Raw genomic sequence first — 27,822 nt, 5'->3', positions numbered from 1 at the left:
TGTTCACTTCTGTGCACGCGCTTGAGCCGTGGGAGGTTGAGGTGGCTACTATAAATGCCTGAAAATAATTACCAGAAGAGACTCTATACCTTGAGAGGCTTTGGACAATTGTGTGCCTCTTGGGAGTTTGGGGACTGGGGATTGTTCCTCATGAATCTATGTTAAAGTCTTGGCCGGCAGAGAACTTGAGGCGGCACTGTGCTGGCCTCCTAAAATTGTCTTCTCACTCTGGCCCTCGCGGCGCTACTCCTTCCGCGCCTCCGGAAGTCATCCTTCTTTAGGCGGTTGGAGGTGGTTCGCGAGCAACCTGGGTGTGCCGTAGCGTCGTTGGGGCTGATCTCGGTGCTGCCCGGTGGGCGTTTGGCGGGGTGTGGGCGCCATGTTCCTCGCCGGCGGTGTGCGGCCGGGAGGACACGCCATGTTCTGGAGCAACTAAGGATTTACTGCTTTTCAGGACTTTCGTCAGAAAGGGCGCCTCCAAGTTTGGGAATTGGGAGCGAATGGAGTCAGACTGGACCGAAGCACAAGAGTCCGATCCTGGGCTATTGAAGGGGCCACCGCAGGGCTTCCGCTGGCCGGGGTCGACGGTCAGACTGGGCAGTCGCGCCCCGCCCCCGCCCTCGGGCAAGGGCCCTGGCCCCGCGGCGCTGCAACTTCTACCAGCCTCGTGGCCGCCGGCCTGCCTGTCCCCGGTGTCCACAGCCTTTCTGGGATTCGTGGTTTCTACCCAGGTCCCAGTACTGTTTCAGTTAAGAGTTCTAATAAACACCTGTTTAGTGAGCACTTGGTTTGTGCCAGCCAAATTGCTCAGGGTTTTGCGTACTGCCCCATTTAAAAGCCTTTCAACACCTGAGATAGTTATTACATCCATTTTATAGGGGAGTACACTTAGGCGAAAGTAAGCGGCAGAACTGGCAAGTCCAGGCCTACCAGACCCCAGGTCAAGCACTTCTACTTTACTGCTCCTATAAATTGTTGTATTTTATATATATTTGCTGCTTCTTATAAAAAAATGGCAAACATTACCCCCAAATGTTATAAGGGGCCTTCATATACCCATCACCCGAACTTGGTTCTTTTAACTAAATCGCAAACCCATAGCAAGCCTCACCTCTCAGAAATTTTTTGGCAGTCTGTGGTTTATACATAATCTATTAAGGAAGCCCCATCTCTCATTGCATTAATTGCTCCACCCACTTGGCACTATCCAATGAGTGCCTCTTGACAATTCTTTCCGTACTATATTATTTGAGAACCTATAGCCCACTAGAAACTAATAAGTGCCTTTACAAACATTAATTATAGTGAATATTTACTTTGGACTTAACCACGTGCAGGCCTTTGCTAAGGGCTTTACATGCATTATCTCTTTCAATGCTATGAGATTGATGATTTGATCATTTTACAAGTGAAAAAAAACAGGCATAGAGATTGATAAAATTGTCCAAGATCTAACAAATAGTGGAGTTAAGGTTTGCACCCACTCTGCCTAACACCAATATCTATCCTCTAACCTTTACTGATGTAGCCTCTTCCTTCTGGTAATAAATGTTGAGTGAATGAGCTCGTGTCAGTGAACTTTTCTCAGGGGTGTTCATATTGTTTCCCTAATTACAAACTTCAGCGAGAAGGCCTCCCATTCACCAGGCCGCAGCACCTGGTTCATACCTGTCCTAAAGAACTTACCAGGCTGTGTACTGCAAGGATTTGTTTTGTTTACACAACTAGTTTTTTTTACTGCTCTCAAGGCCAGCGACTGTCATTCATTTTTATGTCTCTAGGGCTTAGCTGGGCAAACAGCTGGGACTCAGAACAGTTTGCTAGGTGAATGAATGAAAGAATCAGTTCACCTCTCTTCAGTGCTGTACAACAGAGCAGATATCCAGCACAAATACGGGTTGAAAGACCACAGGCTTCTACCTAGAGGGTTCAGCTCTCATAATTCCTGAGACCCTGGACATGCCAGGGTATATTATGGAGTGATGGCATCTAGAAGAGGGGGAGGAAGGCCCAAACACTGTAGGTAATCCAGGCTTCGATTGGAAAACAAGGTTGAAGTTACTCATTAGCAGGTGAAAGGGTCAAGGGTCGAGGCAAGGGGGCTGGAAGCAGAGTGGACTGAATAACTAGCAGGGGGAGAGAGAGCAGTTAAGGCACCAGCCACTTCACGAAGAGCACCAGCTCCCTCCTGCCTGAAGATGGTCCACCAAATATGGGCAGCTCTGCTCTACCTCTGTGGTATTCTCCTTAACTCCATCTACCAGTGCCCTGAGTACAGTCAACTGACAACTCAAGGAGTGGATGGGAAAGAGGTACGGACTGAGAATGGGGGAAGCTGATGGTGGGGGCTCTGAGGGACTTGGGTGGGTAGCCTTGGATGACCAGAAGCCACGTTGGGAAAGGAAGGGAGAAAGGGTGTATTATGATAATGAATGCAAGAACAAGTAAAAAAAAAAAAAATTTAGTACTATGGCCATCAATGTGGAGACACGGTAGAATTGCGAGGTGGGTGGTTACTCAGGTTGATTGAGGGGGCTACAAAGGAAAAGTCGCTTAATGACTTCCTGTCATAACCCAACCCTTCGTTGGAAAAAAGCAGCTGCCACTCCACTGCTAAGTCCTGCCATCTTAAGAGTGGTGATGAAGAGGTTGAATTGGCCCTGTAGTGGGGACCCACCCTCTTCTGATCCTCTCGTTCTCTGCAGTTCCCAGAGCCACACCTGGGCAGGTGGTACTTTATCGCAGGGGCAGCTCCCACCAAGGAGGAGTTGGTGACTTTTGACCCTGTGGACAACATTGTCTTCAACATGGCTACAGGCTCTGCCCCCATGAAGCTCCAGCTTCGCGCTACCATCCGCATGTGAGTGGTGAGGAGGCAGAGACACCAGGAGGTGCAGTCTCTGCCCAAAATATGAGCACCCACCCACAAAGAGCTAGGCTCTTTGGGATATCCACTATTTTTGGCCCACTGAGTTCAACGGTTCTATTAGTTAACCTCTGAAGAGAGATGGGCCTAACCACCTGTCCCTTAGTAGCTTGAAACCCAAGGGGGCCCAGGCTTCAAAGAGAAATAAGATGGAATAGAGGCTGGTACTGTGTGGCTGGGGTGTCACTCAGTCTTTTGTCCTTGCCACCACTTCTGTAGGAAAAATGGGCTCTGTGTGCCCCGGAAATGGATCTACCACCTGACTGAGGGGAGCACAGATCTCAGAACTGAAGGTTGGTTCTCTCCAGCCCTCACCCTCCCCAAGTCCCCTGGGCTTGCTTGGTTTTGCATCTCTGTCCTCACAGTCTCCCCCCCAAATCTCTGCCCCAACAGGCCGCCCTGACATGAAGACCAAGCTCTTCTCCAGCTCATGCCCAGGTGGAATCATGCTAAAAGAGTCAGGCCAGGGTTACCAGCGCTTCCTCCTCTACAGTGAGTGGGGATGCCAGGCAGGAAGGGTTGGAGAGAAACAACAGAAGGGCAGGAGAGCCTCTCACTCTGGGCCCTATGATATCATCCCAGGAAGGGCTGGGTGCTGCTTCTATGAGGTCCTCACCAGGGAGGTATTGAGAAACTGGGACTTTGATGGGCCTGGCCCTGCCCTGCTCTTTCAGATCGCTCACCACACCCTCCTGAGAAGTGCGTGGAGGAATTCCAGTCCCTGACCTCCTGCCTGGATTTCAAGGCCTTTTTACGGACTCCCAGGAATCAAGGTGAGGGGGTAAAGTCCCACAAAAGAGGACTAGGACTCACCAAGTCTTCTGCAGCTGCCGGCTGAAAGGGACTCAAGTGATGTCACTGGAGGACATGGTCAAAGGCTGACATCATTAGAGTGGCTGTGCTGACACCTCCATTTGTGTCATAGGCTGTGATGGCACCAGAAGGATGTGGCCAAGAGCTGTGGTGTCACCTGAGGGAGCCAGAATGGGCTCTGGGCTACTCAAAAGAGAGGTTTCTTGAGTTTGCGGTGGATAAAAGGGGCAGGGGGTTAGACACATAAGGAAAAGGGCCTCAGGGACCCCTTCTTTGATGTGAGGAAAAGCGGGAATGCATTCTCCTCCACCCCATTACCACCAACCTTGCTTTTCTCCCTGGAGTTCCTTCCTTTCCATCCTCTTCTTTTCTCCCTCCTCCCACCAGAGGTCTGCGAGCTGTCCAGTAACTGACCTGTAGCTTCATCTGTGCCCCAGATGGATATGGTGGGAGCTGCAATTGTGCTGGGGGGAGGAGAAGCTGGAGACTCCCAACTCCAAGAGTAATAAAGATGATTTTTCAATCCTCATCTCATTTTGGGTTTGTCTCCAGACATCAATCCCCCCACCTCCATTTCAATATTCCCCCTGGACCTACCACCTAAACCCCCAGCTGGACGGCATCAGGAAGGACACTGAGTGGTGGTAACTCTCTTTGTAGTGGTATATTTAGGATTTGGTGTGACACAGTTGTTTATTGCTGAGTGTGCAAACCCCTAACCCCAGAGTGGGGGCTCCAAGCTCCAGTGCTTCCCCATACTTCCTGTCTGAGCTGCCAACCCCTCTGAATTGGCCCTCCTGCCAATACTGCCTGCACCATCCCCACTCCCCCTGGCTCCTGGGAATACCCAGATCCTTCCTGCAGGCTCCCTGTCACCATCGGCTCCTATCCACACCCCTTAATCCACCCACCTCACAGTCCCATTCTTCCCTAGGTGGCTCAGATCCTAGGATCCAAGGGATTCCTTGGGTCTCCAACCACCCTCTTACCCTAGTCAGAGGCCTGTCTGCCTCTGGTGTCCTCCACCCCAGGGTAGTTTTGAAAGGTAAAGAGGATTCTTTAGTCTTTATTTTTCACCACCACGCTTTTTTTTTTTTTCTTTTAAAAAGTAAAGGTGGAGAGAAAAAACTGGAAGTGGGAGAAATGTAAAAGCAGAAAGTAAGAACAGCTGGTGAATTCAAGGGCGATATCCCCATAGTCCATAAACAGATACCTTAAACAGCTCTACTCTCTCCTGTGTATGAAGGGGGGCCATGCCCTCATACTCTGGGGTTTCTTCCCCATCCCTGAGGTCCCTGTGCTTACAATCTGGGTCATGGCCCCCACTCTCCTCCTACAGGCCACACTATCTTCACTCTTGCTCCCACCCCACTCAGGATGGGGGCACTAGGTCACACTCTATCCTGCAGTCACAGCCCCTCTCCTGGGTCTCCTCTCTATTCCTCACCCTCCCTCTCCAACTTCTCGTCCTCCAAGTCAGTGGTTTCCTCCTCCCCACTGGGCTCCCGGAGGCTGACAGCCAGCACCAGGGCCTGTAGGAGACCAAAGAGGCAGGCAAAGTGCAGGGGGTGAGCGGTAAGTAGGCTCAACACAGCATGGAGCCCATGCAGGGCAGCCAGGAAGGACAGTAGCCCATGCAGCCAGAGGCCCAGCGGTCCGCGCAGGCCCAATGCATCCAAAGCTGCCCTCAGAGGCCGTGAGCACAGCCCCAGCAGGGCTGAGGCCAGCAGCTCCAGCAGGTGCAGAGTCAGGTTGGTTGAGATCTGCAGACACTCCTCTGGGCCCCCCAGGTACTGCAAGGGAGCCCCTGCTCCCCCACCTGGATCCCCCCGCAGCCAGCCCAGCAGCTTCTGATGCCGCCCTGGCTTCTCCACTGGGGCTTCTGGCCCAGGGGGGCTCAGTTCCCCTTCAGGGGACACTCCAGGTCTGGTGCCACTTGAGCCCACAGGATCCCGGCCCCGTTTGGGAACGGTCCCTCCAGTCTCCAGTCTCCCAGACTCTTGAGTGTTAGAGACAGTCTTGTCCCACTTGAAGGAATCCATTCTGTTGCTCCCCAGTTGCTCATCTCGGGACTCCCTACTTGGTTCTGGAGCAGCCTCAGAGCTCCTCCGTGCCCCTGGGTCCTTGGTCTTGGGAGGCCCCACATCTCCCATGGTTTCTGGGGCACTATCCCAGTCACTCCCTGAATTCTCAGAGGAGCTGTCCACTCGTCTGAGTTCTGGGGTAGGCAGGTCAGGCTTCATTGGTTTCCGGCGGCCCCAAGGGCGAGGTAGCCAGCCACCAAGCCGTCGCAGGAACATGGTTGGGATGTGTCGTGAGCCCCCCAATTCTGGGGCTGCTTCCTGGAACTGCTTAGATTCTCGGGTTTGGAGGCTGAGTGTCTCCTCAGAAGCCAGAGTCCGTTCAAGCTCAGAAGAACTGTTACCTGTTTCGTGAGTCCTACTCTGAATTCAGAAGTGGCTCCCCACTTCCCTGGATGTCCTGCAGCCTCAAGTGTGGCAAGTGGCTTGTTTCCTTTTCAGTTTTGAGGTAAAGAAGGGAGGCACATCCAAATTCATTCACCACCACCACCACCACCACCACTACCGCCACCACCACCCCAAACACAAGATTCAGGACAAGAATCCCCAAGACCTGACAAGGCCTGGGTCACCTCCACAGTGTCCTCCCTAGGTTTCTGGGGTCTCCTTTTCTGCAGGCAGCACCCCAAGTTTCACTCACCAAGGCCACGCCCCAAGGTGCCCCAGAAACTGGAGAGGCGGTGCTCCATCCAAGAAGGAAGGAAGGAAGGTGGCCCTGGGTCTCAGGTGCTCCCAATCTGGAGAGTCCTGAACTGCTGACCTAAGGGAGCTCAAGAACAGGCAGTCTCTTACTGGGGGTTAGGAGAGAGGTGTTCAGCAAACTCCAGCCAGCAGCGTTCTTCTCTCGATTTAGGGAGCTATGAATCCTACAAAGCGGCCCGACCGGTCCCCGAGCACGCAGCTGAGACGCGGTCTCCGCAAGGTCAGGCCAGAGATGTCCTGGGAGATCCTCGTCGCGAGGCCAAGCGCGGGCCTGCCTGGGGACCCAGGCATCCGGGCGCTGTGCGTTGCGACCCCTCCCGGGCCCGGCGTCGGGGCCGCGGCCTCAGCAGGCCGCCTGGAGCCGCAAAGCCCGGAAGCTGCTGCACCGGGCCGGGAGGGACAGACGGGGGCGGAGCCCGCAGTTCGCGGGGCGGACCCTGCGGATCCACCGCCCCCCGCGCCCCCGCGCCATTAGTACGCGCCACTCAGCAGGGCGCCAGCCGAGATCTGGCAGGGCCAGGGCAGGAGTATAAACCTAGCCATCCGTCTTCGTTGCCCACAGGTCCCTGGGCGCTGGTGCTCCCCTAAACTCCTCCGCTCCCTTTAGCCTCCCGTCCTTTGGTTCTTCCCTGCACCCCACCCCCACCCCCAACTCCTCCTTTTCATGTCCATGACTTCATGAAAGGCTTTTCCGGAAAACCAAGCTGCTTCTCTGGGACTTGTGCTGATCTTCCCTGCCCCTCCATGCAGATTTTACTTCCTGGGTTTGACAACAGTGAGCTCTACTTAGGCTCAGCACCTGGTATGAGCGGCAGAAGGGAAGGGGAGACAAGTGTAGACAAATAGAATGTGCTTCCTGCCCTCAGGCGTTTTCAGGTAGTAAAATGAAGAACCTTGACTTAAAGGTTACATTTGGGAGGCCAAAATGTACACTGGGAGGTTCTGGCTCTAGTTCAGCCAACATCATGGTAGAGGCTGGATATTCTTAGGCCCTCCCAGCCCATTGGCCTCTTCTTGCAAGACCCTACCTACTCTCATCACCCCCATGAGCTTTCCCAGGCTTCCCCGATCACCATGCACTGTATATTTGATCACGGTCGTAGCCTGCCTCCTCTAGCCGTAAGCAATTAGAAGGTTAGGAATATGTTTTACTTCTCCTCTTAGCATATAGTGTATGATCTTGTTTAAAATCAGTAATTGAAAAAAATAAAATAAAAACAGTGATTGAATTGGCTGCAGTGGTCAGGGGACACTTCCTGGGGTAGGTGAGACTGGCACAGAGCTTGGGCAATTCCTGGCTCAGGGGACTGAAAGAATAGGTGGGGCATTCCAGGCAGGGGCTAGGACCTGGAAATGAACCAGACTGTCAGGGAGGTGACCCTATCATGCCACCAGGAAGGGCTACCCCTTCTGGCTCAGGTGGGACTTGCATGTGGCCCCCCGACTTGTTTGGCTTTCCCACAATAGTTTCCAGAAAAGTGAATAAACACAAAAGAGGAAGTTTGATTTATTTTTCAGCTCTCAGCTCCTCTCTCCCAAAGACAGAGCCCACTGACTAAAATCTGAGGGTCTGGGACCTGGACAGACCCCAGGAAGTAAAAGCCAAAGGGCCTAGGTCCAAGTTCAGACTTCAGCAATAGACCAGGATCAGACCTTACCAAGGTCAGAACTCAAGGTTCATGTATGTCCTCAGATCCCGTTCCCAGGCCCTGTCCTTCTCCTCCTGCCTTCTCTCCTCCCTCCGGCTCAATGTGGTCACCCGAGGGGCTCTCTCCCTCCCAGCCACGGCCCGAGTATCTCCAGCCAGGAAGTGTGTGACTCGGGGTTGGGGCACTGATCTGTAGCCTAATCCTTCCTGGTCCCTCTTGAGGACAGTGGGGATGGGGTTGGTGCGGCCTTCACCCCGAGGTCCCAGCCCCATTCCAGGCTCCCAGCCTCCCCTCAGCAGCAACTTGAAGCCTGGGCTGGAGGTGGGAACCCCAAGGGGCAGGTTGGGGGACCTGAGATCACGGGGCAGTGACAGCAGGTGAGCAGTGGATGTGTAATGGTTAGAGTCTTGAAAGTGGGCATTGCAGGTCTCACAGTACCGGAGGGACGGGGATTGGGACCTGCAGAGGAAAAAAAGAGAACAGAGTTCAGGGCAGGGAAGAGTTGAGGCCTCACAGGTAGGTGGCAAGGTGGGAAGTCCTTCCAGTCTTTCTGCTAAAAAACAAATTGCCTTCCAAACCACTTAGCAATGAGGGACCCAGCGGGGAACAGTTGGGAGGAGAAATGGCAACCAGGCCTCACAAGTTCTTGGGCAAAGCTTAACAACGACTACAATTAATATGTATACAGTGCTTATTATATGGTAAGCATCATTCTAGCACTTTACGTATATTGACCCATTAAATCCTAACAACCCTTTAACAAAGGTGCTCTTATACCCCCATTTCTCAGATAAGGAAAATGAAGCACATAAAAATTAGGTTCTTGCCCAAGTAAGTAGAATTAGGATTTAAACCCAGGGAGCTCATGTTTATTATCACTCTATTACACTGCCTTATCAACCTATACTGGGGGATCAGGGAGAGAAGCTTTAGCTCTGTTCTGGAGCCTCTGGTGTGGAGTGGCTAGGAAGGGCAGAACACACTGAAAGATGGGCATGGGCTAAGGCTTCCCCTCACCGGTTCTCTGGACTCCTCATCTCTCCATGGCTCTCTCTGACCATGCGCGCCACCTCAGAGAAACCTGCTTCTTCAGCCAGCTGAGCAGCATCCTTGCCACCCAGCTCACAGACGCCCACCCAGGCAGCTCCACGGCCCAGGAGATAACGCACAGCAGCCCCCTGGCCTGCTCGAGCAGCACACATCAGGGGGGTCCACCAGAAGGCATCCCGAGCGTTGATATTGCCCCCGGCTCCCCCTGCCTCACGGGGATCCAACAGCCTTCTTAGTTCTGCCAGGTCACCCTCCTGAGCCGCCCTCAGTATCCACTGGGTCATCTTGTCCTCTGCCTCAAGGGATCTCCTTTGTCCATGTCCTCCCCAGGCTCCTGAAGCAGCTTCCCTCATCATTCTTCTCTTCTTCCTCTTTCTCTTACTGGCAGGTTCAGGCTGAGATCTCTGGGATTCAGGGACACTGCTCTCATCTGAAATCAGGGCCTCATAGAAAGCCCGGGCTGCAGCCCCATCCAAGGTGGGCTCCAGCTCTTCAGGCTGTGACTGCTGCTGCCCATCTTTCCAGAGGTCGCTGGGGTTGGTGGCTGGGGTGAAGGTGATGAGGGAGGGCCTGGACATGGCTTTTGGGAGAACTGAAAAGATGAGACTAGATAAAGGGAGTATGAGACAAGCAAGCCAATCCCTTGGTGGCTCTGCACTGCCCTTTAAATCTTCCTTGATCCTATGTCGGGGTCTGGTCTTCCCAAAGAAAAACAGACTTTAACACTTCTACAGAAGTAAGCCGATTTGGGGGAGAAGCTCCAGTCTCCGTGACTTTGTGGTCTCCGAACGGCGAAACGGGGCTACTCTAAGCAAAGGAGATGACGATCAAATAGCCACACGACCGGAACACGCACGCGTGACTGGAAAAAACAACAAAACAACAACAACAACACAAAACAAAACTTGAGGGCTCAGTCATGTGCGAAGCGCCAGGTTCAGCTTCCCCGCCCCGGGACTTTTCCAATAGCACCCGCTCAAAATGCCACGTGCCTAGGTAGCGCGAGGACAGAGGATCTGTCGGTTGGGGTCCTACTTTTACATAACGCCCCCACAATGCCCTTCGCCTCCCCGAACGTGGTCCCCGCTCCGAGCTCATTTTTTAGAGCTGCGAAACCACTCTGTGAGTTAAGAAAGGCTCTGAGGAGGCGGAAGGAAACCTGTGGAATGCCCCGAAGCTGTGAAATGAAATAACGTCACGCTGCCCCTCACCATTATTCTGACCAGGGTTCGATGGTCACACTTAGTGCCCGCAGCAGAAGGCCCCATTCAAGCCCTAAGAGGAAATGGAGAAGTGCAAGGGGACGAGCAGCAGAATGGCTGGTGCCACCTCAGGTTAGCGCACGGGGCCGTCCCGGTTCTCACACCGCTCACCTCAGCCCATCCCACCCTTCCCACGTCCCTCAGCAAGGAGCCCGGCCTCACCTCCCGCCTGAGGAGACCACACCCCGGGGTGAAACACGGGCCCCGACGGGGCTTCCAGTGGCCGGCCTGACTCGGGTAAGAGGCTCGACAGGCAATGAGGACCCGGTGGGTTAGACGCGGATGAGGTCAGTATTCTGGGCATCAGGCGAGCGCCTGAAGCCGAGCCTCGCTGCGCGAGGGGAGCTATAAGAAACCAGCGGCCAGCCTCGTTCCTTTCCCCGCCCCTCTCGGCCCCTCAGTCGCGGAATTCTACGACTCTATTTCCCATACTCCCGGGCCCAGAAAGGGGTACTGCGCTTCCGCTTCCGGTGGCACCCCGCTGCGCCCCGCCCCCGAGCGTCTTGCTCATGGGCCTCGCGACGCCAGGGTCGTTCGTGAGTCGTCCTGGGATTCGTAGTTCGCCTTTCCCTCGCTTCGCCAGTTTCTCTTTACCGGGGACTCCATTTCCCGGCGTTCACTGCGGCGCTCGACCCTTGGCGTTTGCGCGTTGCCCTCTCCCCACCCTCCCCAATTTCCACTCCCCCCCCACCCGACTTCGCCTGCCGCGGTCGGGTCCGCGGCCTGCGCTGTAGCCGTCGCGGTTCTTTGGAAGCAGCAACTCCCCTCCCCCACCCTGTTCCCGGTCCCCGTCCAGCCGGTGAGTCTGAGGTCGTCGCCGCGCCGAGTCCCCTGTCCTTAGGCGCGGCACATGGGGTCTCCGCGCGTTGATGTGGGGGTGGGAAGGAAGTGACCCGGTCCGGCACTGGGGGAGGGAGGGATGGCCTGAGGGGCGGAGGCGGGATGTGGGGACTCCTGTGAAAGGGCCCTGACGGCCACCCGCAGGCCGTGAGAGAAAAAGGGGCCCAGCTTTTGCTTGGAAAGGATAAACTTCGGAACCTTTGGGAAAGGCGCTGGGGACATGCAGAGACCTGCGGGGTAGGGATCTCGAGCCCGAGGGCCCTGACGGAGTTGACATGAAGAGGAAGGGGGCAGGTCTTCGGGAGCGTTAGGGGTGTGGGTAAGACTGGTGGGTCAAGACCTGTCGGTTTCTCGAAAGTGTGGGACTCCAGAGAATCTCTAATCTCAGAAAAGGGGCCAAGGTGTGAATAACAGGAACTGGAGAGGGGTGCTCCAGAGTCTAGGATCTTTTAAGGAAAGGTGGCCCCAAACTCTTTCATGGTTGGAGAGCAAAGTGTGGGAGGAGGGAGGATACCAGAGGCTGGGTGGGAGAGCTTGGGCTTTACTTACACTCTATTTTTCTCCAGCTGACGTGAAGATGAGCAGCTCAGAGGAGGTGTCCTGGATTTCCTGGTTCTGTGGGCTCCGTGGCAATGAATTCTTCTGTGAAGTGAGTTCTCCTCAATCTCCCAGCCATCTCCTCACAAAGTTTGGCTATATATTTTCCCACATATTAGCTTCCAGACACTTCTCTTACAGGCTGCCATAGACACTTTTTCCTGTCAAGGAAGAGTCCCTTCAGTAACCCCCCTCACTAACTTGTGAAGTGGCAAGACTGCCCAAGTCCCAAGCCTGTTATTCTCCAGCAATATGACATTGGACAAGTCAACTTTAATATTATTATTATATAATATTGGACAAGTCAACTTTATTATTATTATTATTATTATTATTATCAGACTGGGAGTGGTAGTCCATAGTTTGGGAGCCTGTTAGAATTAAAATGCTGTTTGTGAAAATGTCTTGTAATGGGCAAAGTTGTGTGCTGGTAATACAAAGGCTTGTAATTGCCCACAGGACCCAAGCTGTTCAGTCTCCACTTTTTTTTTTTTTTTCTTTTAAGATTTTATTTATTTATTTGACAGAGAGAGGGAACACAAGCAGGGGGGAGTGGGAGAAGGAGAAGCAGGCTTCCAGCTGAGCAGGGAGCCCGATGTGGGGCTCAATCCCAGAACCCTGGGTTCATGACCGAAGGCAGCCAGTTAACGACTGAGCCACGCAGGCACCCGCAGTCTCCACTTTCCTTAGAGATCCAGCTGCCCCTAAGGAGAGGACAGAACTGATTTGTAGAGATGGGGTGCAGGAGTAGGAACAGGGATTTTTGAAAGGAATGTTTCTTTAAGGAGGAGATTGTTGTAGCTGTTTAAAAGAAAAGCCAAAGCTTTTTTGGGAAGGCAGTATCTGTGAACTGGGGAGAGAGACTCAAGTAGTTCTGCTGAGTTGGAATTGGGGAATGAGGGGAAACAGAAGCAGTTGTGTTGAGAATAAGGCATCAATTAGAGCAGTGTGCCTAGGTCAAAGCTGAGGATTCTGCTATGGGTTTCTTCTTGACTTCCACATCTTGACAGGTGGATGAAGACTACATCCAGGACAAATTCAATCTCACTGGACTCAATGAGCAGGTTCCTCACTATCGACAAGCTCTAGACATGATCTTGGACCTGGAGCCTGGTGAGGCACCCTCAGGGTTGTTCTGTGTGTGAATGGGTTTTTTGTTTTGTTTTGCTTTTTCTTTTCATATTCTTGTTTATCTGCTTCTTGAATTTCTAAATTTTCTTTTGGTTCTCTGACTCTTTTTATCCAAAGTCCTGTCCTTCATTTTGGTCCCCCATCTGACTTTTGCCTGGGTTTGTGACTTACACCACCTGTACCCGCACTCTGATCCTGTAATTTGGTTCTATCCCCTAATGCTAGTTTCCCCATGGGTCTCATTTCCTGTTTCTTTGTTTTGCCTTGCACCTTTTAGTCTAGAGTTTCATCTTTTGTATTGATATCTTTCATTTATTTGTTGAGAGAGTTGAGAGGGAGAGAAGAAAGTAAAGGCTAAAGAGGTGTAGAGAGAAGGCAGAGCTGCCTTGGGTTGGTGGAAGGGCCAGAGGCCCAGGTTTCTGGGTCAAATGCCCAGGTGATGGGTGGTTCAAAGATGGGTGCCAGGCAAACTGTGTAGCCAGCAGCCCCTGGAGGTGGGTGGGACATCTAAGAAAGCTGTAAGACAAATGGTTGCAATTGGCTGGGGCCATGTTTCAGATGAAGAGCTGGAAGACAACCCCAACCAGAGCGACCTGATTGAGCAGGCAGCCGAGATGCTTTATGGATTGATCCACGCCCGCTATATCCTCACCAACCGTGGCATCGCCCAGATGGTGAGGCCTCTCTGCTCCCCCTTGACTCCTCTGAGGCAGTAAGGGAAACAGAGGTTCCTGCAGTGAGGAGTCACATGTTTTCAACCTTGTCAAGGAATGTGGTTGAGAAGAGGGGAAGAACCCCAGATACGGGGCCTGGGAATTAAATCCTAATTGGGGTTGTGCTGACTGAGGTGTTTACAGGGAGGGAGACGTGACCTTGGACAGGAAGTTGTTGCAGTCTGCCTCTTCCTCAGGGAACAAACAGCGAATGGCTCTGATGGTCTGTAACCTGCCTAACTGGAGGAAAGGAAGCAGGGGAGTATGAGGGCCCATCTGGGCCAGCTTGAAGGGGTCTCTGGACAGAAAGGCAGGAGTGGAGGACAGAGCAATATGGGTTGGGCTGACGAAGGGATTGCCTCTTCTCTTATACCTACCCACCAATCCCTTTCATTTTATTCACCTCAGTTGGAAAAGTACCAGCAGGGAGACTTTGGCTACTGTCCCCGTGTGTACTGTGAGAACCAGCCAATGCTTCCCATCGGTGAGTATTGGAGAAGGGAAAGGAGGCCACATCAAATGGCCGGTCCTCCTGGGAAAGAGTTGGGGCTCAGCAAGTCTGGGCCTGAGTCTGGGAGGGAGGTGGGGCAGGCTTGGGGGTGCCCGGCCTGCTGAGTCTGGCTGTCTCCCAGGCCTTTCGGACATCCCAGGTGAGGCCATGGTGAAGCTCTACTGCCCCAAGTGCATGGACGTGTACACACCCAAGTCATCGAGGCACCATCACACGGACGGCGCCTACTTCGGCACCGGTTTCCCTCACATGCTCTTCATGGTGCACCCCGAGTACCGGCCCAAGCGGCCCGCCAACCAGTTTGTGCCCAGGTGGGGAGCAGGGATAGAGTCACCCAGGGTCAAAGGAAAGGTTTGGGATTCCCCAGAGAGAAGGGAGGACAGGGCATGGTCCTTTCTTGAGGTTTGCTTCTCCCAGAGCAAGTAACCTTGGGGAAGGTATTTGCCTCCCTGTGCCTCAGTTCCCTTATCCATGAAATGGGGATAATAGTACCTGACCGATAAGGTATATTTAAATAGTGAGTTGCTTTGAAAAACATTTGGCACCTGAAGTACCATTTAAATGGTAGCTGTCATCATCTTGGTTGTTCAACCGTTTGCCAGGAAAAAGTGTGGTTTATCTTCCTGGAACATCATGTTTACCAGGAAGAACAGTTTGATATTATATTGAAACAAGTGCTGATCCGCACACACATACACAAACATACAATCACATACGTGTGTGTGTATGTGTGTGTGTATGTTTACGTGTAGTCTAGAATTTGAGTTTTAATGGCTATTTAATGTATATTTCCCAATGTTCTGGAGGGAAGCCGTTTGGGAGCCACTGTCCTTAAGCACTGAGCAGACTCATGGAGAAGCTGGGGTGGGGAGGTGGAAACTCAGGCCACTGGCAGGGCCAGGGTGGGGCTCACCCTGCTGCCTCTCTGACCTTTGCCCCCGCCCAGGCTCTACGGTTTCAAGATCCATCCAATGGCCTACCAGCTGCAGCTCCAAGCCGCCAGCAACTTCAAGAGCCCAGTCAAGACGATCCGCTGATTGCCCATCCCACCTGGCCCTCAGTCTTCGACACCTCCGATCCTTTGCTGCCACCCTTTCAGGAACCCTCTATGGTTTTTAGTTTAAATTAAAGGAGTCATTATTGTGGTGGGAATATGAAATAAAGTGGAAGAAAAGGCCATGAGCTGGTCTGCTGGTGCTTGGGGTTGGGGGATGGGAGGGTGCTGCTCTGCTTGATTCCAGGGACCCTCATGGCCCAGCCCACCCTCCTCAAGTTGAAAACCAGCACAGATGGGTGCCCAGTGGATTTGGGTGAGGTTTTTTTTTTTTTTTTAAGATTTTATTTATTTGCGAGAGAAGAGAATGAGAGACAGAGAGCATGAGAGGGAGGAGGGTCAGAGGGAGAAGCAGACTCCCTGCCGAGCAGGGAGCTCGATGTGGGACTCGATCCCGGGACTCCAGGATCATGACCTGAGCCGAAGGCAGTCGCTCAACCAACTGAGCCACCCAGGCGCCCCTTGGGTGAGGTTTTTAGCAGTACAGCAGAACTTCTAGTATGTGCAAGGCCACAAGGAAAAGACCCAGGGGAAAATCAGATTTCAAAGTCTAGAGACATAGTTGTTCTTTTTTGGCCACCTAAGGCTGTATATTTATACCATAAGGAGTATAATCAACAACAACATCTTCCAGTTTTGATTTTACAGGGCAAGTGGTCCTGGAATAAACAGAACTGTTAAGGGGTGGAGAGAGGGACAAGGTCCAGAATTGCTGCCGGGTGGTGTCTGTGCGCCCCCTGCTGGGGGGCTAAGACATGGTCGTCTCAGAAGGCTGGGGCCCCAGGGTCCCTGGCCAAAGTTTTTGCCAGCACAATAGGGACAGTTCTCTTGTGTGGGGAGGACAGCATGTGGTACCAGAGACAGAAGCTGATCCATGGACCCTTGAGGTGGGGGAATAGATCTTTTCAGGGCACGAGGGACAAAGATAGGCAACTGGATAAAGGCCCAGGTGTTGTCTGGGCCATTGCTCCCACGTACAGGAACCCGACCTTGTGGGTGAGGACACGCTGTCCTCCAGCCAAGTTAATAACTTCCTCCCCCAGCCAAGGAATATAGCTCTGCGTCTACAGCTCCTGCTCAAACTGTCAAAACCACCCTGCAGCTCAGGATCAAGGAGCAGGGTCACAGGAAGGTGGGGTTTCGGGATACCCCCCAGGGACTGCCCTTCTCCCCGGAATTCCATCATGAAGGCCCATATGCTTGTAGGTGTGCTGGTCATGGTGGGCTTCGCAGTGGCAAAAGGTAAGTGGGGCCCAGGGGCAAGGAGCGAGAAGTGACTGAGTCCTGGAAGGGTGTGGGGCTATAGCCCTGGTTCACGGGCTCCCTGCAAGGCAGAGAACTTGGAATGAGCCAACACTCCCATCCCTCCTGTCTTCTGCTTCCCCAGCCCCTGTTCCTGAAGTCCGGACCTGCCACCTCTGCCTCTTAGAAGACCCTTCTACAGGGTGCATTTCAGGCTCAGAGAAGTGCACCATCAGCACCCCATCGCCATGTATGGTGATCACCATCTATTACGGTGAGTCAAGCCCCAGGAAGGGGCTGCTGCTGGGATAGCCCATGGCTTGGTCTCCTTTCCTCTCAGACGAGGGCTGCTTAGGGCCTGGGGTGCAAGAGGAAGACAGCAGGATCCTGGAAGGAGGAGTCGAGGGTTCTGGGGGATCCACTGAGCCAGTTTTTCTGGCCCCTTCTGAAGGAGTCTGGGATGGAAGTCAGGTCTGGGTGAGGGATGGGGAGAGTCTGAGGTAAGGATAACAGGGTTGGGGACTATGGGAGGCAGCGGGGGTTATGAGTTAGCTGTTCCCTCTTCTCCAGATACCAAGATTCGTTTCTTCATCCGAGGCTGTGGACAGTATAATTCTTACCGCTGCCAAGAAAAACGCAATACCTACTTCTCGGAGTACTGGTACCAGGCGCAATGCTGCCAGTACGATTACTGCAACTCCTGGTCCAGCCCCCAGCTCCACAGCTCCCCGCCTGATCCCCCGGCTGGGGCCTGGGCCTTGCCCCTGTCCGAGTCCCAGATCCACTGGTTCTACCAGGCCCTGAATCTCTCACTGCCCCTCCGCAGCTTCCATGCTGGGAAGGAGCCCAAAGGGTTGGACGCCCCGGCCATCCTGCCCCTGAACCTGAACTTGTCCATTGCTGACCTGCGTCGCGTATATTTGTTCCTCAATAGCTCGGGACTTTTGGTTCTTCCCTGGGTTGGGCCCTGATGCCTTAGCCTTCCTGGATTTCACTGCATTCCAGCATCTCTCCCCTAAGACCACAGCCCCCTGCGCTGCCCTCTTAAAACACCCACGTTCTCTGCTCTGTGATTTCTCTGGCCTCCCTTCCTCTGTACTTCCAGCGTGACTATGGCTTTGGTGTCTTTTCTTTCCCAGAAACTGGTGGTGCTCGACCTCGTAGAAAATAATGAGTTTAGAGTCTGCCTAGGCCGGCCTGGGGAAGGCCAGTGGCTTCCTCGTGTCCTTTCCTGTGACCGGAGTCCGTCATCCCCCTCATCTTTCCAATCCTCTGGCAATCTGGTCACTGCTGCCTCCATTCAGATCTGGTTGTAGATCACATCCTGTGCCCATCTTAAGACCCAGACTGAACTTGCCGCAAGAAGAATGACGGGGAGACTTCCGTGCACATTTTCTGACTAGCACTGTGCTGTCCCTGCCTCACTCCCTCCACCCCCATCCCTGCCCTGGTCACCTGCTTCTCTCCTCTCATTGCAGTCCCTGGCCTCCTCAGCCTCACTTCGCATCACTGAGTCCTGACATCCACTTCAGTAGATGCCAGGGGAGGGGAGAGGAGAGACGAGGGTCTGGCCTGCTCTGCTCCACATCTGCTTGCTCTCCACAACCTCCACAATAAATGGACTGGGCTGAGTCTGTGTCACACTGTTTATGGGGTCAGGCTCAGGTGGGGGCAAGTATAGACCAGGGAACGAAGGTTGGTTGGGCATGGGGATCAAACCGTCTACAGCCTGGCCCATTCCACTTGGCCTTTGTGGCTTCCTCATGGCTTGTCCCCTAAGAGCCTTTATCCATCCCACCTTCTGCTTGGCTAGAGATCTGTTCAGCTATGAGGATTATGACTTCTCTCAGCTTTTGACTTACCCCACAGGGGTGCCTGGCTGGTTCAGTCAGTAGAGTATGCGACTCTTGAGCTTGGGGTTGTAAGTTCGAGTCCCACGTTAGGTGTAGAGATTACTTAAAAATAAAATCTTGAACTAAAAAAAAAACTTGCCCTAGAAACAAAACCTAGAAAGTTAAAACCCAGGTTACATCAGGGTTTTCCATCTAACAGAGGTGGAAAACTCTCCTTTGAACCAGGAAAACTCGGGAGCAAACCAAAGGGCCCAGGTCTGTATCTCAGAGTTACCTGGTGCTGAGGGATCTGGGTTCTTGCCTGTTGTTGGTTCTTTTTAGGATCCTGGCACGCAGGACCCCTCAGTAGGGAGCTAGGTTGGGGCGTGGGGGATGTTCAGAGATACATGGTTGGAGCTGCAGTGGTTAGATCTTTCATTTTAATACTTCATTTGAAAAACTACAAGCATACAGAAAGCAATAATGAATATTCATAACTTTCCATACATGCAATAAACACACTGCTTTGGGCTTGGTGTTAATGAGTACAGCTAGGTGCCTGCCCTTCTGAGTCTTGTAAACCAGTGCTGGGGTTGTGAAACCTTTTTCTGAAAAGTAGTGCAGCTTTGTGGTTGGGGGACCCAATCCCGGCTCCTCTGCCACTTGGCTAAGTTGGTCTCTCTACCTTACCTTGGTCACCTGTCAAAGAGGAATAGTACTTCATAGGATTGAAAGAACGCATGTGAGTGTGTGCACAGGTGCAAATTAGAGCCTCCAAAATAGACACATGCCTTAGGGACAAAGATACAGATTGTGGTGTTTGTGTATGCATGTATTTATTATTACTACTATTTTTTAAAAATTTTAAAGATTTTATTTATTTGAGGGAGGAAGGGGAGAGGGAGAAGCAGACCCCCAGCTGAGCAGGGAGCTTGGGGCGGGGCTCGATCCCAGAACCCCGGGATCATGACCTGAGCCGAAGGCAGACACTTAACCAACTGAGCCACCAAGTGCCTCTGTTACTACTACTTTATTTAAAGTAATCTCTATCCCCAACATGGGGCTCAAACTCATGCCCCCAAGATCAAGAGCAATACGCTGTACCAACTGAGCCAACCAGGTGCCCCTTTGGCCTATTTTTAAACCTCTTTAGCAAAACATACAGAAGCTTGCATACACCATAGCTTGAGTTTTTGTAAACCACACACCTGTGTCACCAGTCCTCAAGTCCATATAAAGGCCTTTGTCAGCACCCAAAGCCGCCTTTGTGCGCCCTCCCAGGCATGTCTCCCAACTCAGCAGTAGCCACTGTCCTGAGTTGTAGCTGCTTAGAGGAATTCTGTCTGTGCTTGATAACAAATGGCATCATACAGCATATATTTTCACTTACACATTTTGCACATATGTTAACTGAGTTCCATGGCCCCTTTAATGGCCTGTGCTCTGGCAGGAAGCACCGATATTAAATTGTAGGTCAGGGAGCAGTTGGAGGTACAAAAATAGGTCCAAACCTTCAGGGTGCCCCCCCTCTGTCTGGGCCCACTTTTCTCCATCACCTCTGACTTCAGTGTAAAAGTCTAGGTTTATACAGCTCTAGCAAGTCAAAGTGGAGGACGGTCTCAGAGGCTGAGGAACGCAAGGCCCAAAATTCTGCAGTAACTTTCCACACCATCCTTGAAAAGGGAAGCTGAGCCTGGGGTCAGGCCAGGGCTCCACGAGACCTAGCGGCTCTTCCACAGAGCGTCCCCCCCCCCCCCGCCCCGGGCCTGGGCCTGGGCCTCTCACAGCTCCGCTCCCACCAGCACCTCTCCCCCACTGTGGACCTCCCCTCCAGTTCTCACACAGTCCTGGATTTGACCCCACTGCCAAGGATGCCCCTTGTCCTTCCAGCCTTCCCTGCAGGAGCGCTTCGGTTCCTCTTCATTTTTTTTGTGCCTAGAGCTGAATCCAAGACATGGAGTTGGGGCAGAAGCAGAGCTCAGCAGAGCTGGGAGCCCCTTACCCGCCCCCACAGCAGGGCAGTCAGGCAGGATCTCGGCCTCCACCACCACCAGAAGACACAGACAAGCCATATAGTTTGCACACCAATGTATTCGGGAGTAACACCTGGGGACTTGAGGGGAGAGGTCCATGGTGGGAGAAGGGGCAAAGCTGGGCTAAGGAGCAGCCAAGAGGTGGGAGAAGAGAGGAGAAAAGCTGTCAGACTGTGAGGACTTGAAGGCAAAACTCAGAGACTTCTGGAGAGGGAGGCTGGGGAGGGATAGAGTGGGAAAAGGGGTGTCGAGGGGTGTCAAACAAAAGGCAGATAGGGTTGGGGTCCAGTAACTTGAGGGAGGCTGGGAGGGCTGGTAGGAAGAACTGGAAGTTGTCCTGGCTGTGCCAGCCAGCTGGAAATCAGGAAGATGAAAGGCGACTGGCAGGATTTTATTCTTAAAAGTCTCTGCAGAAATTCTAAGGAATATAGAAGACTCTGTTCTGGGGGTTATTGCAGAACTCCCGGAAGCAGCATCGAGAAAATATCCAGAAGCCAAACACTGGAGAAGAGCGGGTATATGAACAATCACTCATCTGTTCCTTGCGGCGGCAGTCACTCACCATGATGTCAGAACCACTGTCTGGGGAAGGATGGCAGCAACCAGTGATACAGAGATCCCAGGTCCCAGGCACAGCCCCAAGCCCCTCCATCTCGTCACTCCATATGGACTTAGCATCACTGCCCCCCCCACTCTTCCCTGGTCCCCCAAAAGGCAGATTTCTGGAACTGGGCAGGGGCAGGGAATGCCAGGGAGTCACCAGCTATGAATTCTGTGGAAGGTTAGTGGGAAAGAGCCACTCAAAATATAGTGATGGTTGGAGGGGGCTGAGTTTGGTCTTGCCTGGGAGGGGGGACCAACACTTCGGCCGGGACCATATAAGGAGAAGTTGGGAGAGGCTTCTCTTTGATATGCTTGAATACTCTGACATTGGACCATATCTATGTTTAAGAAGTGTAATAAAAAGACTTGAATTTGAATTCGAAGGTAATTTCATGTAGTAGTTAAGAGCACCATCTCTGTAGTGTTTTAAGAGTATTGTAGTTGTTTAAGAGCACACAAACTGTGACTCAGCTTCTAGGAGACTTGGGCAAGGTATTGACCTTTCTGTGCCTCTGTTTCCTCATCTGCAAAATGGGGGGGGGGTAGTAATAACAATACCTATCTCAGAGGGTTGTAAGTGCTTAGAATAGTGCTAGCACACAATACATGTTTTGTGTTTTAAAAAGGGTAAGGGAGGGGCACCCAGCTGAAAGAAAAAGAAAGAAAGAAGAAAGAGGAAGGAAGGGAGGGAGGGAGAGAGAGAAAGAAAGAGGAGAAGAAAAAGAAAAGTGTGAGGGATTGTGTGGAAGAGCAGGCATGAGGAACAGGGAAATGTAGTAAATTTTCAGCAAATTGAAAAATGAGGTGTTGCTCTCCAGAGCGCCATTTGACATGACAGTTTGGCCTAACGTTCAAATTCAGGAGGAAGCAGAGCAAATCCTCTGGGAAGAGTAAAGCAAGAAGACAGCTAACGCCCAAACTTTGGTGAACATGAACCCTTAAGGGTCAAGGAGAATAAGGCAAGACCCAGGGAAGGAGACCGGGAAGAAGCAGTGGACGAGCCAGAGATGTCTGCAGGAACTGTGGCTGACAGGCAGGGAGAAGGCAGCCTGAGGACAGGCTGGGGGAGCTGGTGATCACAAGGGTCCCCCACAAGGCTGGGTGCTGTAAGGAAGGCGGGAGCCGGTCAGCTGCAGGCTGAGGGAACAGAAGCGTGGAAGCGGAGACAGAGAATGGCTCTGAAGGTAAGGAAAGAGAGACCAGGATGGGAGCAGGAACCCGACATGGGGTACAGCCGAGACACACATTTCGGGGATGGGCTGAGCCAAAGATAAGCAGCTTACTGTTCTTTATGAGGAGAGTCATGCAGCTGCTGCCAGGTGGGGCGAGGCAGATGTCTGATCCCAGAAGGCATCCCAACTCCTTGGTCTCCAAGAGGCATCGATAGCAGCGTAGGTATTTGGGGAGCTGAACTGGATGAGGGGGTTCAGGATCAAAATTACCTAGAACACAGACAAACACTGACTCCAAACCCACCTAATTTCCTGGCTGGTCAACCCCCTCCCCACCTCCCCATCTCAGAAAACCGTAAGATCGCTAATTCTTGAAAACCATCTGGCTTAATCCTCTACCAGAGGCCTTGTTAAAATCTCCATTCTCTGCTCTTACACCTCCTGAAATAAGGAACTCATTAAGGAATTCATTCACTCATTCAACATGTATTTGAGGTGCTAACATGTGCCCAGCACTCTGTAAGCTTCTAAGTTCAAAGGTGAGGCAGGGGCAGCTCATTCCAGCTTTGGGCAGTTCAGTGAGGACAGTTCTTCCTCTGGGACTTGGTTTTACAGTCCCTCACCCTTATGGACTCGCTTTTGAATATGCTTTCTTAATCTGTAATGTTCAAGAAGTGAAAACAAGACTGCATCATGACAGGAAGAGTCTGCACTTTGTAGACAGACCTCAGGCAGCCCACCACCACATTCGTTGGTGGTCTTTTCACTGGAAAGACTCATATTAAACTCTGTCACCAAAGCCCTCCCCAACTACGAGTATATACACTTCCCTCTTCCTCTGGTCCCAGGCCCAGACCACATGTTAATGAGTCCCCAGACCCAGCGGCGCACTTAGTGTGAGGCAGATACTGAACAAACACTTTGAATCCTGCTTCTACACAGGTGGCGTTTTGCAGTCAAGTGAGGAGATTATCAGGCTGGATTGAGGCTTGTTCTACTCTGTAGGTGCTGGTTCTGTCATTTAGCACGTTCCCGGAACGCTCCCTATTCTGCACTGCCCCAGATTTGAATGGGGTCCCTTCAGTATCTTCATCTCACTGCTGTTGAGACGGCCCTGGGGTGATAACTAGAAATCTCCCTCAGAGTGAACATTAGTCCATTCCCAGTCCCTAGGCATTATCCCATCAAGCCCATCCATCCCATCTTTCCTCCTGCCTGGGTTTACCTGAGCATCCTGGGCAGATGTACCCAGACACCTGGTGTCTGTGGGTTTCTCTACCCAGCAGACCAGGAGACCCTTCCGACCGCTTAGAGCCACTTACCAAACACCAAGCTCATCATGACCAGCGCTATTAAAAGGACCATGTATAGGGCTTGGGGGTTGCTGTGGAGGCCCAGGGGCCCCATACTCCGGCTACCTGCAGGGCCTGCCATAAAATGCATGACTGCCCACCAGCCTCCAGTTGGAGCTTATATCGGTGGAAGAGAAATTGGCCAAGAGGAAGGTAACACCCATTCGGGGTGGAAATCAGTGCCAGGATAGCCAGAGAGACAGAGTGTCCTCAGCCATGACCACTCTAAGGCCTAATATCCTGCCTTGGGGACAGAACCCTGGCAAGAGGGGAATGAGAGGGAAACTTTATTTCATATTTAAGTTTATTCACGCTATCAGGTGTTGGGGATACAACATTGCACAAAATCCCTGCCCTCACAGAGCAGTCTAGTGGGGGAGACAACAAGGAATAATGGGGAGTGGTGGTGGGGGGAGAAGACAAGTGCTTCCCCGGAGCGCCTGAGAAGTCGAAGGCACTGACCAAAGGAGCAACAAGATCAGATTTCTGTTTGTAAAAGACTGGAGGCCGGGAAACCGGTTGGGAAGCTATTCCTGAGTCCAGTCACAAGATGGCGGCCTGGTCTAGCAGAAGAGAGGCAGGAGCCGACATGAAGGAATCGGACACTCAGAAGACACTTATTTAATTGGACAGATTTGGAGTTAGACTGAATATGGAAAGAGGGAAGGTGGGGGGATAGGCTTGCACAAGGAGATGATTGGTGGTACCACTCTCCAAGATGGGGAAAACGTGGAACGGTAAGAAATCCCAAATTGAGGACACCTGGGTCCCCAGTGACCTATTCAGTCCAGTGGACTCTGTGGGGTTTCCGGCTGGCCAGCGCCTTTCCTTACGCCCCCCCTTCCCCCGCCCCGCCTAAGCTCAGCTGCAGGTCAGTGGTTCTGATCTCCGGCGCCCACAGGCTCCGGCGCCGTGCGCTCGCTCTCCGAGCTTGACTGCACCTCAGGGCTCCCAGGAGGATGCGGGGGCGGCCCCCAGGCCGAGCTCAGTTCTCGGGGGGAAGCGTCTGGGAAGAAAACCTGGGAAAGCCATGCCCGCGTCGGACGCAGACATCCACCCCTAACGGACACCCAGAGTACTACGAGGCTCCCCCGGAAGGCGGCGCTGCGGCGCCACCAACCCTCCCAGGTAGGAGGCTACGCAGCAACCAATAAGCGGCCGTGGGCGTCCCGGGCGCCCCGCCCACCACCTCTGCCGGGGGCGGGGGGCGTGGCCTGCCCGGCTCCTACGCCTGGCGGACTCTCTGCATGCCCCTCTCCAGGTCATTCTCTGAGGGACTCCGGGTTTTCATTTTATTTTATTTTTTCTAAGGATTTTATTTATCCATTTGTCAGAGAGAGAGAGAGTACAAGCAGTGGGAGCAGCAGGCTCCCCAATGAGCAAGGATCCCCATGCGGGACTTGATCCCGGGACCCCGAGATCACGACCCAAGTCGAAGGCAGACGCTTAACCAACCGAGCTACCCAGGCGCCCCTCAGGGTTTTTCACTTTAAGTGTGGGTGGGCTGTGGGAAGAGCTGGGCGTAAAGGAGCGAATCACCTGCTCCAATTTCCGGTCTGGAGGTTTGGGGTGCGGCGCTGCAGGAGGGCTCCCTGCTTACAGTCCCGGACCATCCAAGAATCATCCGGCCTTGGGTGCTGATGGGGAAGATGGGAAGAAAGGGACGGAGACTCGCGCCAAGGAAGACGCACGGGAAAGAAGAAACACGAAAGGAATACACGCCACTGCGCTCCCAACAGCGTTGGGATGAATGAAATAAGAAAAATATGTTATTGAAAAGTCAGAGTAATGAAGTTGGTGGGAGGGCCGCCTGGCACCAGCCGAAATGTCTGTTGAATGAACGACAGAGAATCAGAGAGCGGGGGCTCCTCTTGAAGCGAAGGGGGCAAAAGGGAGTTAGAAGGGAATTTCACAGCGTCCTCGGAACCCCTCTCTCGAATATAACCGCAACTAAGTCCAAGCACTAGGGAGTTATGGGTAGCTGAGGCTGGGCTCCCTGAAGGAGTGACCCTGAGAGGTCCGGGAAGACTCGCTGTGGAGTTAGAGCCCATAGCCGCGCGCGCTGCGGGAGGGAAGACACGAGTGGTATTTCGGCGCTGGGCTGGGTGGGGCTGGGAGAGGTGTTCTTCGGCAGGGGCGTGGCCTCACGGCCATCAGTGCTGCCCCTGTTTCGTTTTGTTACTCCCCAGTCTGAGCGACCCGGCGCGGCCAGTGCGCGGGCAGAGCCTCGTGAGTTCGTTGCCACGGTGACGGGCTCCAAGGAGGCTTTCCCGGGGTGAAGAGGCGGGGCGCTGCTGTGGTCGCCATGGTGACACCTGCGGAGGGCGGTATCTGGGCTGAGTGCCGCTCCCCCGGGACAAGGGACGCCTGGGGGTAAGCAGCCGAGTGACGAAACAAAGGAGGTGGGGCCTGAGGGCCGAATGCCACCTTCAGGGGAACGGGGCGGGGCCGACAAGGGACGGGGCCATAGATGATTGGACTGGACGAGAGCCGAGTTCTGTTAGCCGACGGGCTAGACCAGGCGGTCTGGGAGAGGAACTCGAGAAGCGATCTTTAGCCCGAATATAAATGAATGAAAAAAATGAATGATTTGGTTCCTCAGGGTGTTGGGATGGCTTGTTGAGTGGCTGGATGAATGAGTGGCTAGGTACCTGGCCCTCACCCACTTGTGACAGCCCAGAAGGAGACACCTGCCCCTCCTGGGGAAGTGGAGCAAATCCTCAGCCCAAACGCGGAGCCCAGAGCCGACTCTGGCAGCCTCTAAGATAGGGAAGGATGAGGGACGGTCCAGCCCAGGGCCCACCTCTCCTTCCCAGGTTTCCTGCTCAGGTGCTAATTCTTCTTTGTCCCAGCCTCCATCCTCTCTCCCAGTGTGCCCAGCTCCTCGGGGACGCCTGGCCGTCCGGGCCTTACCTGGTGCCCATTAAAGCAAGGTCCAGAGCCCCAGCAGATGTGGGATCTGCATCTCAGATGTTCTCCTGAGACTGTTGGAACCCTGCTATATAGGGTGAGAAGGAGTGGACAGGGAGCTGGTCCCACCCCAGGTGGGGGTTGTTCAGCAAACAGCTGATGTGAGCTTTATCGGGTGGGGAGTGATCTAAGGATGTAGACTGAGGCCCCTGGGTGGGTGTGGGGGGTCCAGAATTCAAATGTTAAACCTCCCCCTCCCCATCCACTAAATATATCCAAGGGCTCCTCATGACATCCACTGTTCTTTATAGTATGTGCAGGAAGAAGGGGGTAGGGGGAAGTGGTGGCAGACGTAGGTCAACAGAGTCCCTAGTGGCCATGGCCAGGAAGGGGGAGTCCCTTGTCTCCAGGGTGTGGGAAGTGGGGCTAGGTGCCCCCTATTTGTATTCAAGGAGGTTAACTTAGCTGAACAGACTTGTTTTCCAGGAGCTTAACTAACTGTCTTGGTGGATCAGGGGGGGTGAAGTTCAGAACCGGGCAACTGGTCCTACAGCTTCATGCTCCACACTTCCCACCCTGTTTGCCCCCTGGGACGGGACAGAGGAGCAGAGTGCCAGCATCAACTCTCCAGTATTTGCTAAAAGTGGAACATTCTGGAGCTGTGGCCACCTCCTCTCTTTTAACCCCAAATACCAGGTGTCATATCAGAGATCACCCTTCCAGTGGAGACTCAGTATGCTCCTGCCCCAGAGAATGCAGAAGGAGCTTCATGCCGTGGGGTTCAGGAGACACTGAAATTAGCCAGAGGCCATCTAGGACATCAGAGCATTATTGCTTGCCCATGTTAAGCTTGTTCACAACAGTGGCCAAGGGGGGTAAATCTGGGCGAGTTTCATCTAGAAAAGAGGTTCTCAAAGAAGGAGGTGGCCAGGGAACATACTGATGGGTGGGAGAAGGACTGATTCTGTTCCATGAAATCCAAGGAGTGGAAATAGGACAGAAGTTAGAGGAAACCAATTTCCTCAGCTTCAACCTAAGGATTTTATTCTAACAGCTGTCCAGAACGGTGAAATGTGGCTCTGGGAGAATATAAGCCCTTGGCGCCCAGGCCTCAGGCCCTGGAAGGCCCTGTTTTTGAATTGCAACAAAAGACTTGATGACGTGGTGAGGAGGTGTGCAGGATTCGCTGCTTAAGACGTGGGGAGTGGGCTGTTCCTCACTCCCCATGGGAACAGCAAGAGCTGAGCAAGGACCACTGGGGGTACTGATGGTGAAGCCATGCAGGTTGAATCTGGAAATCCGTAGAAGATTCCTGAGTAGGGGAAATCAGGTACTAGAAAACACTTTGT

At 53.1% G+C, this 27,822-nt stretch overlaps 6 protein-coding genes and 1 long non-coding RNA gene across 11 annotated transcripts; 4 read left to right on the top strand and 3 right to left on the bottom strand.

The window, feature by feature from the left end:
• Positions 1 to 38: 38 nt before the first annotated feature.
• Positions 39 to 1,563, top strand: LOC144379096 (uncharacterized). The gene is made up of 2 exons (XR_013441328.1): positions 39 to 342; positions 455 to 1,563. It is a non-coding gene; the product is annotated as an uncharacterized LOC144379096 (long non-coding RNA).
• Positions 1,564 to 2,049: 486 nt separating this feature from the next.
• On the top strand, positions 2,050 to 4,262 carry APOM (apolipoprotein M). The gene is made up of 6 exons (XM_036108302.2): positions 2,050 to 2,312; positions 2,706 to 2,860; positions 3,146 to 3,219; positions 3,320 to 3,418; positions 3,601 to 3,699; positions 4,127 to 4,262. The coding sequence occupies exons 1-6, from the start codon at positions 2,199 to 2,201 to the stop codon at positions 4,150 to 4,152; spliced, it is 567 nt and encodes a 188-aa protein (XP_035964195.1). The 5' UTR covers positions 2,050 to 2,198; the 3' UTR covers positions 4,153 to 4,262.
• A 116-nt stretch (positions 4,263 to 4,378) lies between these two features.
• On the bottom strand, positions 4,379 to 6,454 carry C9H6orf47 (chromosome 9 C6orf47 homolog). The gene has a single exon (XM_036108298.2). The coding sequence runs from the start codon at positions 6,037 to 6,039 to the stop codon at positions 5,176 to 5,178; it is 864 nt and encodes a 287-aa protein (XP_035964191.2). The 5' UTR covers positions 6,040 to 6,454; the 3' UTR covers positions 4,379 to 5,175.
• A 1,559-nt stretch (positions 6,455 to 8,013) lies between these two features.
• GPANK1 (G-patch domain and ankyrin repeats 1) lies at positions 8,014 to 10,954 on the bottom strand. 2 transcript variants are annotated; one of them, XM_036108289.2, is made up of 4 exons: positions 10,646 to 10,954; positions 10,433 to 10,496; positions 9,189 to 10,083; positions 8,014 to 8,630 (listed from the first exon to the last, which is right to left on the bottom strand). In XM_036108289.2, the coding sequence occupies exons 3-4, from the start codon at positions 9,797 to 9,799 to the stop codon at positions 8,186 to 8,188; spliced, it is 1,056 nt and encodes a 351-aa protein (XP_035964182.1). In that variant the 5' UTR covers positions 9,800 to 10,083; positions 10,433 to 10,496; positions 10,646 to 10,954; the 3' UTR covers positions 8,014 to 8,185. The 2 variants fall into 2 exon arrangements, with proteins under 2 accessions (XP_035964182.1, XP_035964181.1); XM_036108288.2 differs by lacking the exon at positions 10,433 to 10,496.
• A 179-nt stretch (positions 10,955 to 11,133) lies between these two features.
• On the top strand, positions 11,134 to 15,454 carry CSNK2B (casein kinase 2 beta). 3 transcript variants are annotated; one of them, XM_036108290.2, is made up of 7 exons: positions 11,134 to 11,282; positions 11,890 to 11,972; positions 12,931 to 13,033; positions 13,610 to 13,725; positions 14,173 to 14,248; positions 14,397 to 14,586; positions 15,222 to 15,454. In XM_036108290.2, exons 2-7 carry the CDS (start codon positions 11,901 to 11,903, stop codon positions 15,310 to 15,312), a joined length of 648 nt encoding a protein of 215 aa, XP_035964183.1. In that variant the 5' UTR covers positions 11,134 to 11,282; positions 11,890 to 11,900; the 3' UTR covers positions 15,313 to 15,454. The 3 variants fall into 3 exon arrangements, with proteins under 3 accessions (XP_035964183.1, XP_035964186.1, XP_035964184.1); XM_036108291.2 differs by lacking the exon at positions 11,134 to 11,282 and adding an exon at positions 11,429 to 11,560; XM_036108293.2 differs by lacking the exon at positions 14,397 to 14,586.
• A 70-nt stretch (positions 15,455 to 15,524) lies between these two features.
• LY6G5B (lymphocyte antigen 6 family member G5B) lies at positions 15,525 to 18,202 on the top strand. Of its 2 annotated transcripts, none has more exons than XM_036108295.2 (3): positions 15,525 to 15,585; positions 16,717 to 16,845; positions 17,142 to 18,202. In XM_036108295.2, exons 1-3 carry the CDS (start codon positions 15,525 to 15,527, stop codon positions 17,540 to 17,542), a joined length of 591 nt encoding a protein of 196 aa, XP_035964188.1. In that variant the 3' UTR covers positions 17,543 to 18,202. The 2 variants fall into 2 exon arrangements, with proteins under 2 accessions (XP_035964188.1, XP_035964187.1); XM_036108294.2 differs by lacking the exon at positions 15,525 to 15,585 and adding an exon at positions 15,596 to 16,571.
• Positions 18,203 to 20,678: 2,476 nt separating this feature from the next.
• On the bottom strand, positions 20,679 to 23,654 carry LY6G5C (lymphocyte antigen 6 family member G5C). Its single transcript, XM_036108296.2, has 3 exons — positions 23,534 to 23,654; positions 22,323 to 22,481; positions 20,679 to 21,018 (listed from the first exon to the last, which is right to left on the bottom strand). The coding sequence occupies exons 1-3, from the start codon at positions 23,652 to 23,654 to the stop codon at positions 20,855 to 20,857; spliced, it is 444 nt and encodes a 147-aa protein (XP_035964189.1). The 3' UTR covers positions 20,679 to 20,854.
• Between the last annotated feature and the right edge of the window lie 4,168 nt (positions 23,655 to 27,822).

Source organism: Halichoerus grypus, chromosome 9, assembly GCF_964656455.1.
Source record: "Halichoerus grypus chromosome 9, mHalGry1.hap1.1, whole genome shotgun sequence".
Lineage (NCBI taxonomy): Eukaryota > Metazoa > Chordata > Mammalia > Carnivora > Phocidae > Halichoerus > Halichoerus grypus.
This window is presented reverse-complemented; position numbering and strand designations above follow the sequence as displayed.

Bases quoted from the DNA above. Each gene is read 5' to 3' on its own strand.
- APOM (XM_036108302.2), top strand. From the start codon at position 2,199: ATGGTCCACCAAATATGGGCAGCTCTGCTCTACCTCTGTGGTATTCTC. The intron at 2,313-2,705 runs GTACGGACTGAG...CGTTCTCTGCAG, and splicing joins AAGGAGTGGATGGGAAAGAG to TTCCCAGAGCCACACCTGGG. The intron at 3,700-4,126 runs GTGAGGGGGTAA...TCCTCCCACCAG, and splicing joins ACGGACTCCCAGGAATCAAG to AGGTCTGCGAGCTGTCCAGT.
- CSNK2B (XM_036108290.2), top strand. From the start codon at position 11,901: ATGAGCAGCTCAGAGGAGGTGTCCTGGATTTCCTGGTTCTGTGGGCTC. The intron at 11,973-12,930 runs GTGAGTTCTCCT...ACATCTTGACAG, and splicing joins GCAATGAATTCTTCTGTGAA to GTGGATGAAGACTACATCCA. The intron at 13,034-13,609 runs GTGAGGCACCCT...GCCATGTTTCAG, and splicing joins GATCTTGGACCTGGAGCCTG to ATGAAGAGCTGGAAGACAAC.
- LY6G5B (XM_036108295.2), top strand. From the start codon at position 15,525: ATGGCCCAGCCCACCCTCCTCAAGTTGAAAACCAGCACAGATGGGTGC. The intron at 15,586-16,716 runs GTGAGGTTTTTT...CTGCTTCCCCAG, and splicing joins TGGGTGCCCAGTGGATTTGG to CCCCTGTTCCTGAAGTCCGG. The intron at 16,846-17,141 runs GTGAGTCAAGCC...CCTCTTCTCCAG, and splicing joins GGTGATCACCATCTATTACG to ATACCAAGATTCGTTTCTTC.
- C9H6orf47 (XM_036108298.2), bottom strand. From the start codon at position 6,039: ATGTTCCTGCGACGGCTTGGTGGCTGGCTACCTCGCCCTTGGGGCCGC.
- LY6G5C (XM_036108296.2), bottom strand. From the start codon at position 23,654: ATGCATTTTATGGCAGGCCCTGCAGGTAGCCGGAGTATGGGGCCCCTG. The intron at 22,482-23,533 runs GTAAGTGGCTCT...TCTGTGTTCTAG, and splicing joins CATGATGAGCTTGGTGTTTG to GTAATTTTGATCCTGAACCC. The intron at 21,019-22,322 runs GTAAGCTGCTTA...ATCCTTCCCCAG, and splicing joins GACTCTCCTCATAAAGAACA to ACAGTGGTTCTGACATCATG.
- GPANK1 (XM_036108289.2), bottom strand. From the start codon at position 9,799: ATGTCCAGGCCCTCCCTCATCACCTTCACCCCAGCCACCAACCCCAGC. The intron at 8,631-9,188 runs GTGAGGGGAAGC...TTTCCTCTGCAG, and splicing joins ATGAGGAGTCCAGAGAACCG to GTCCCAATCCCCGTCCCTCC.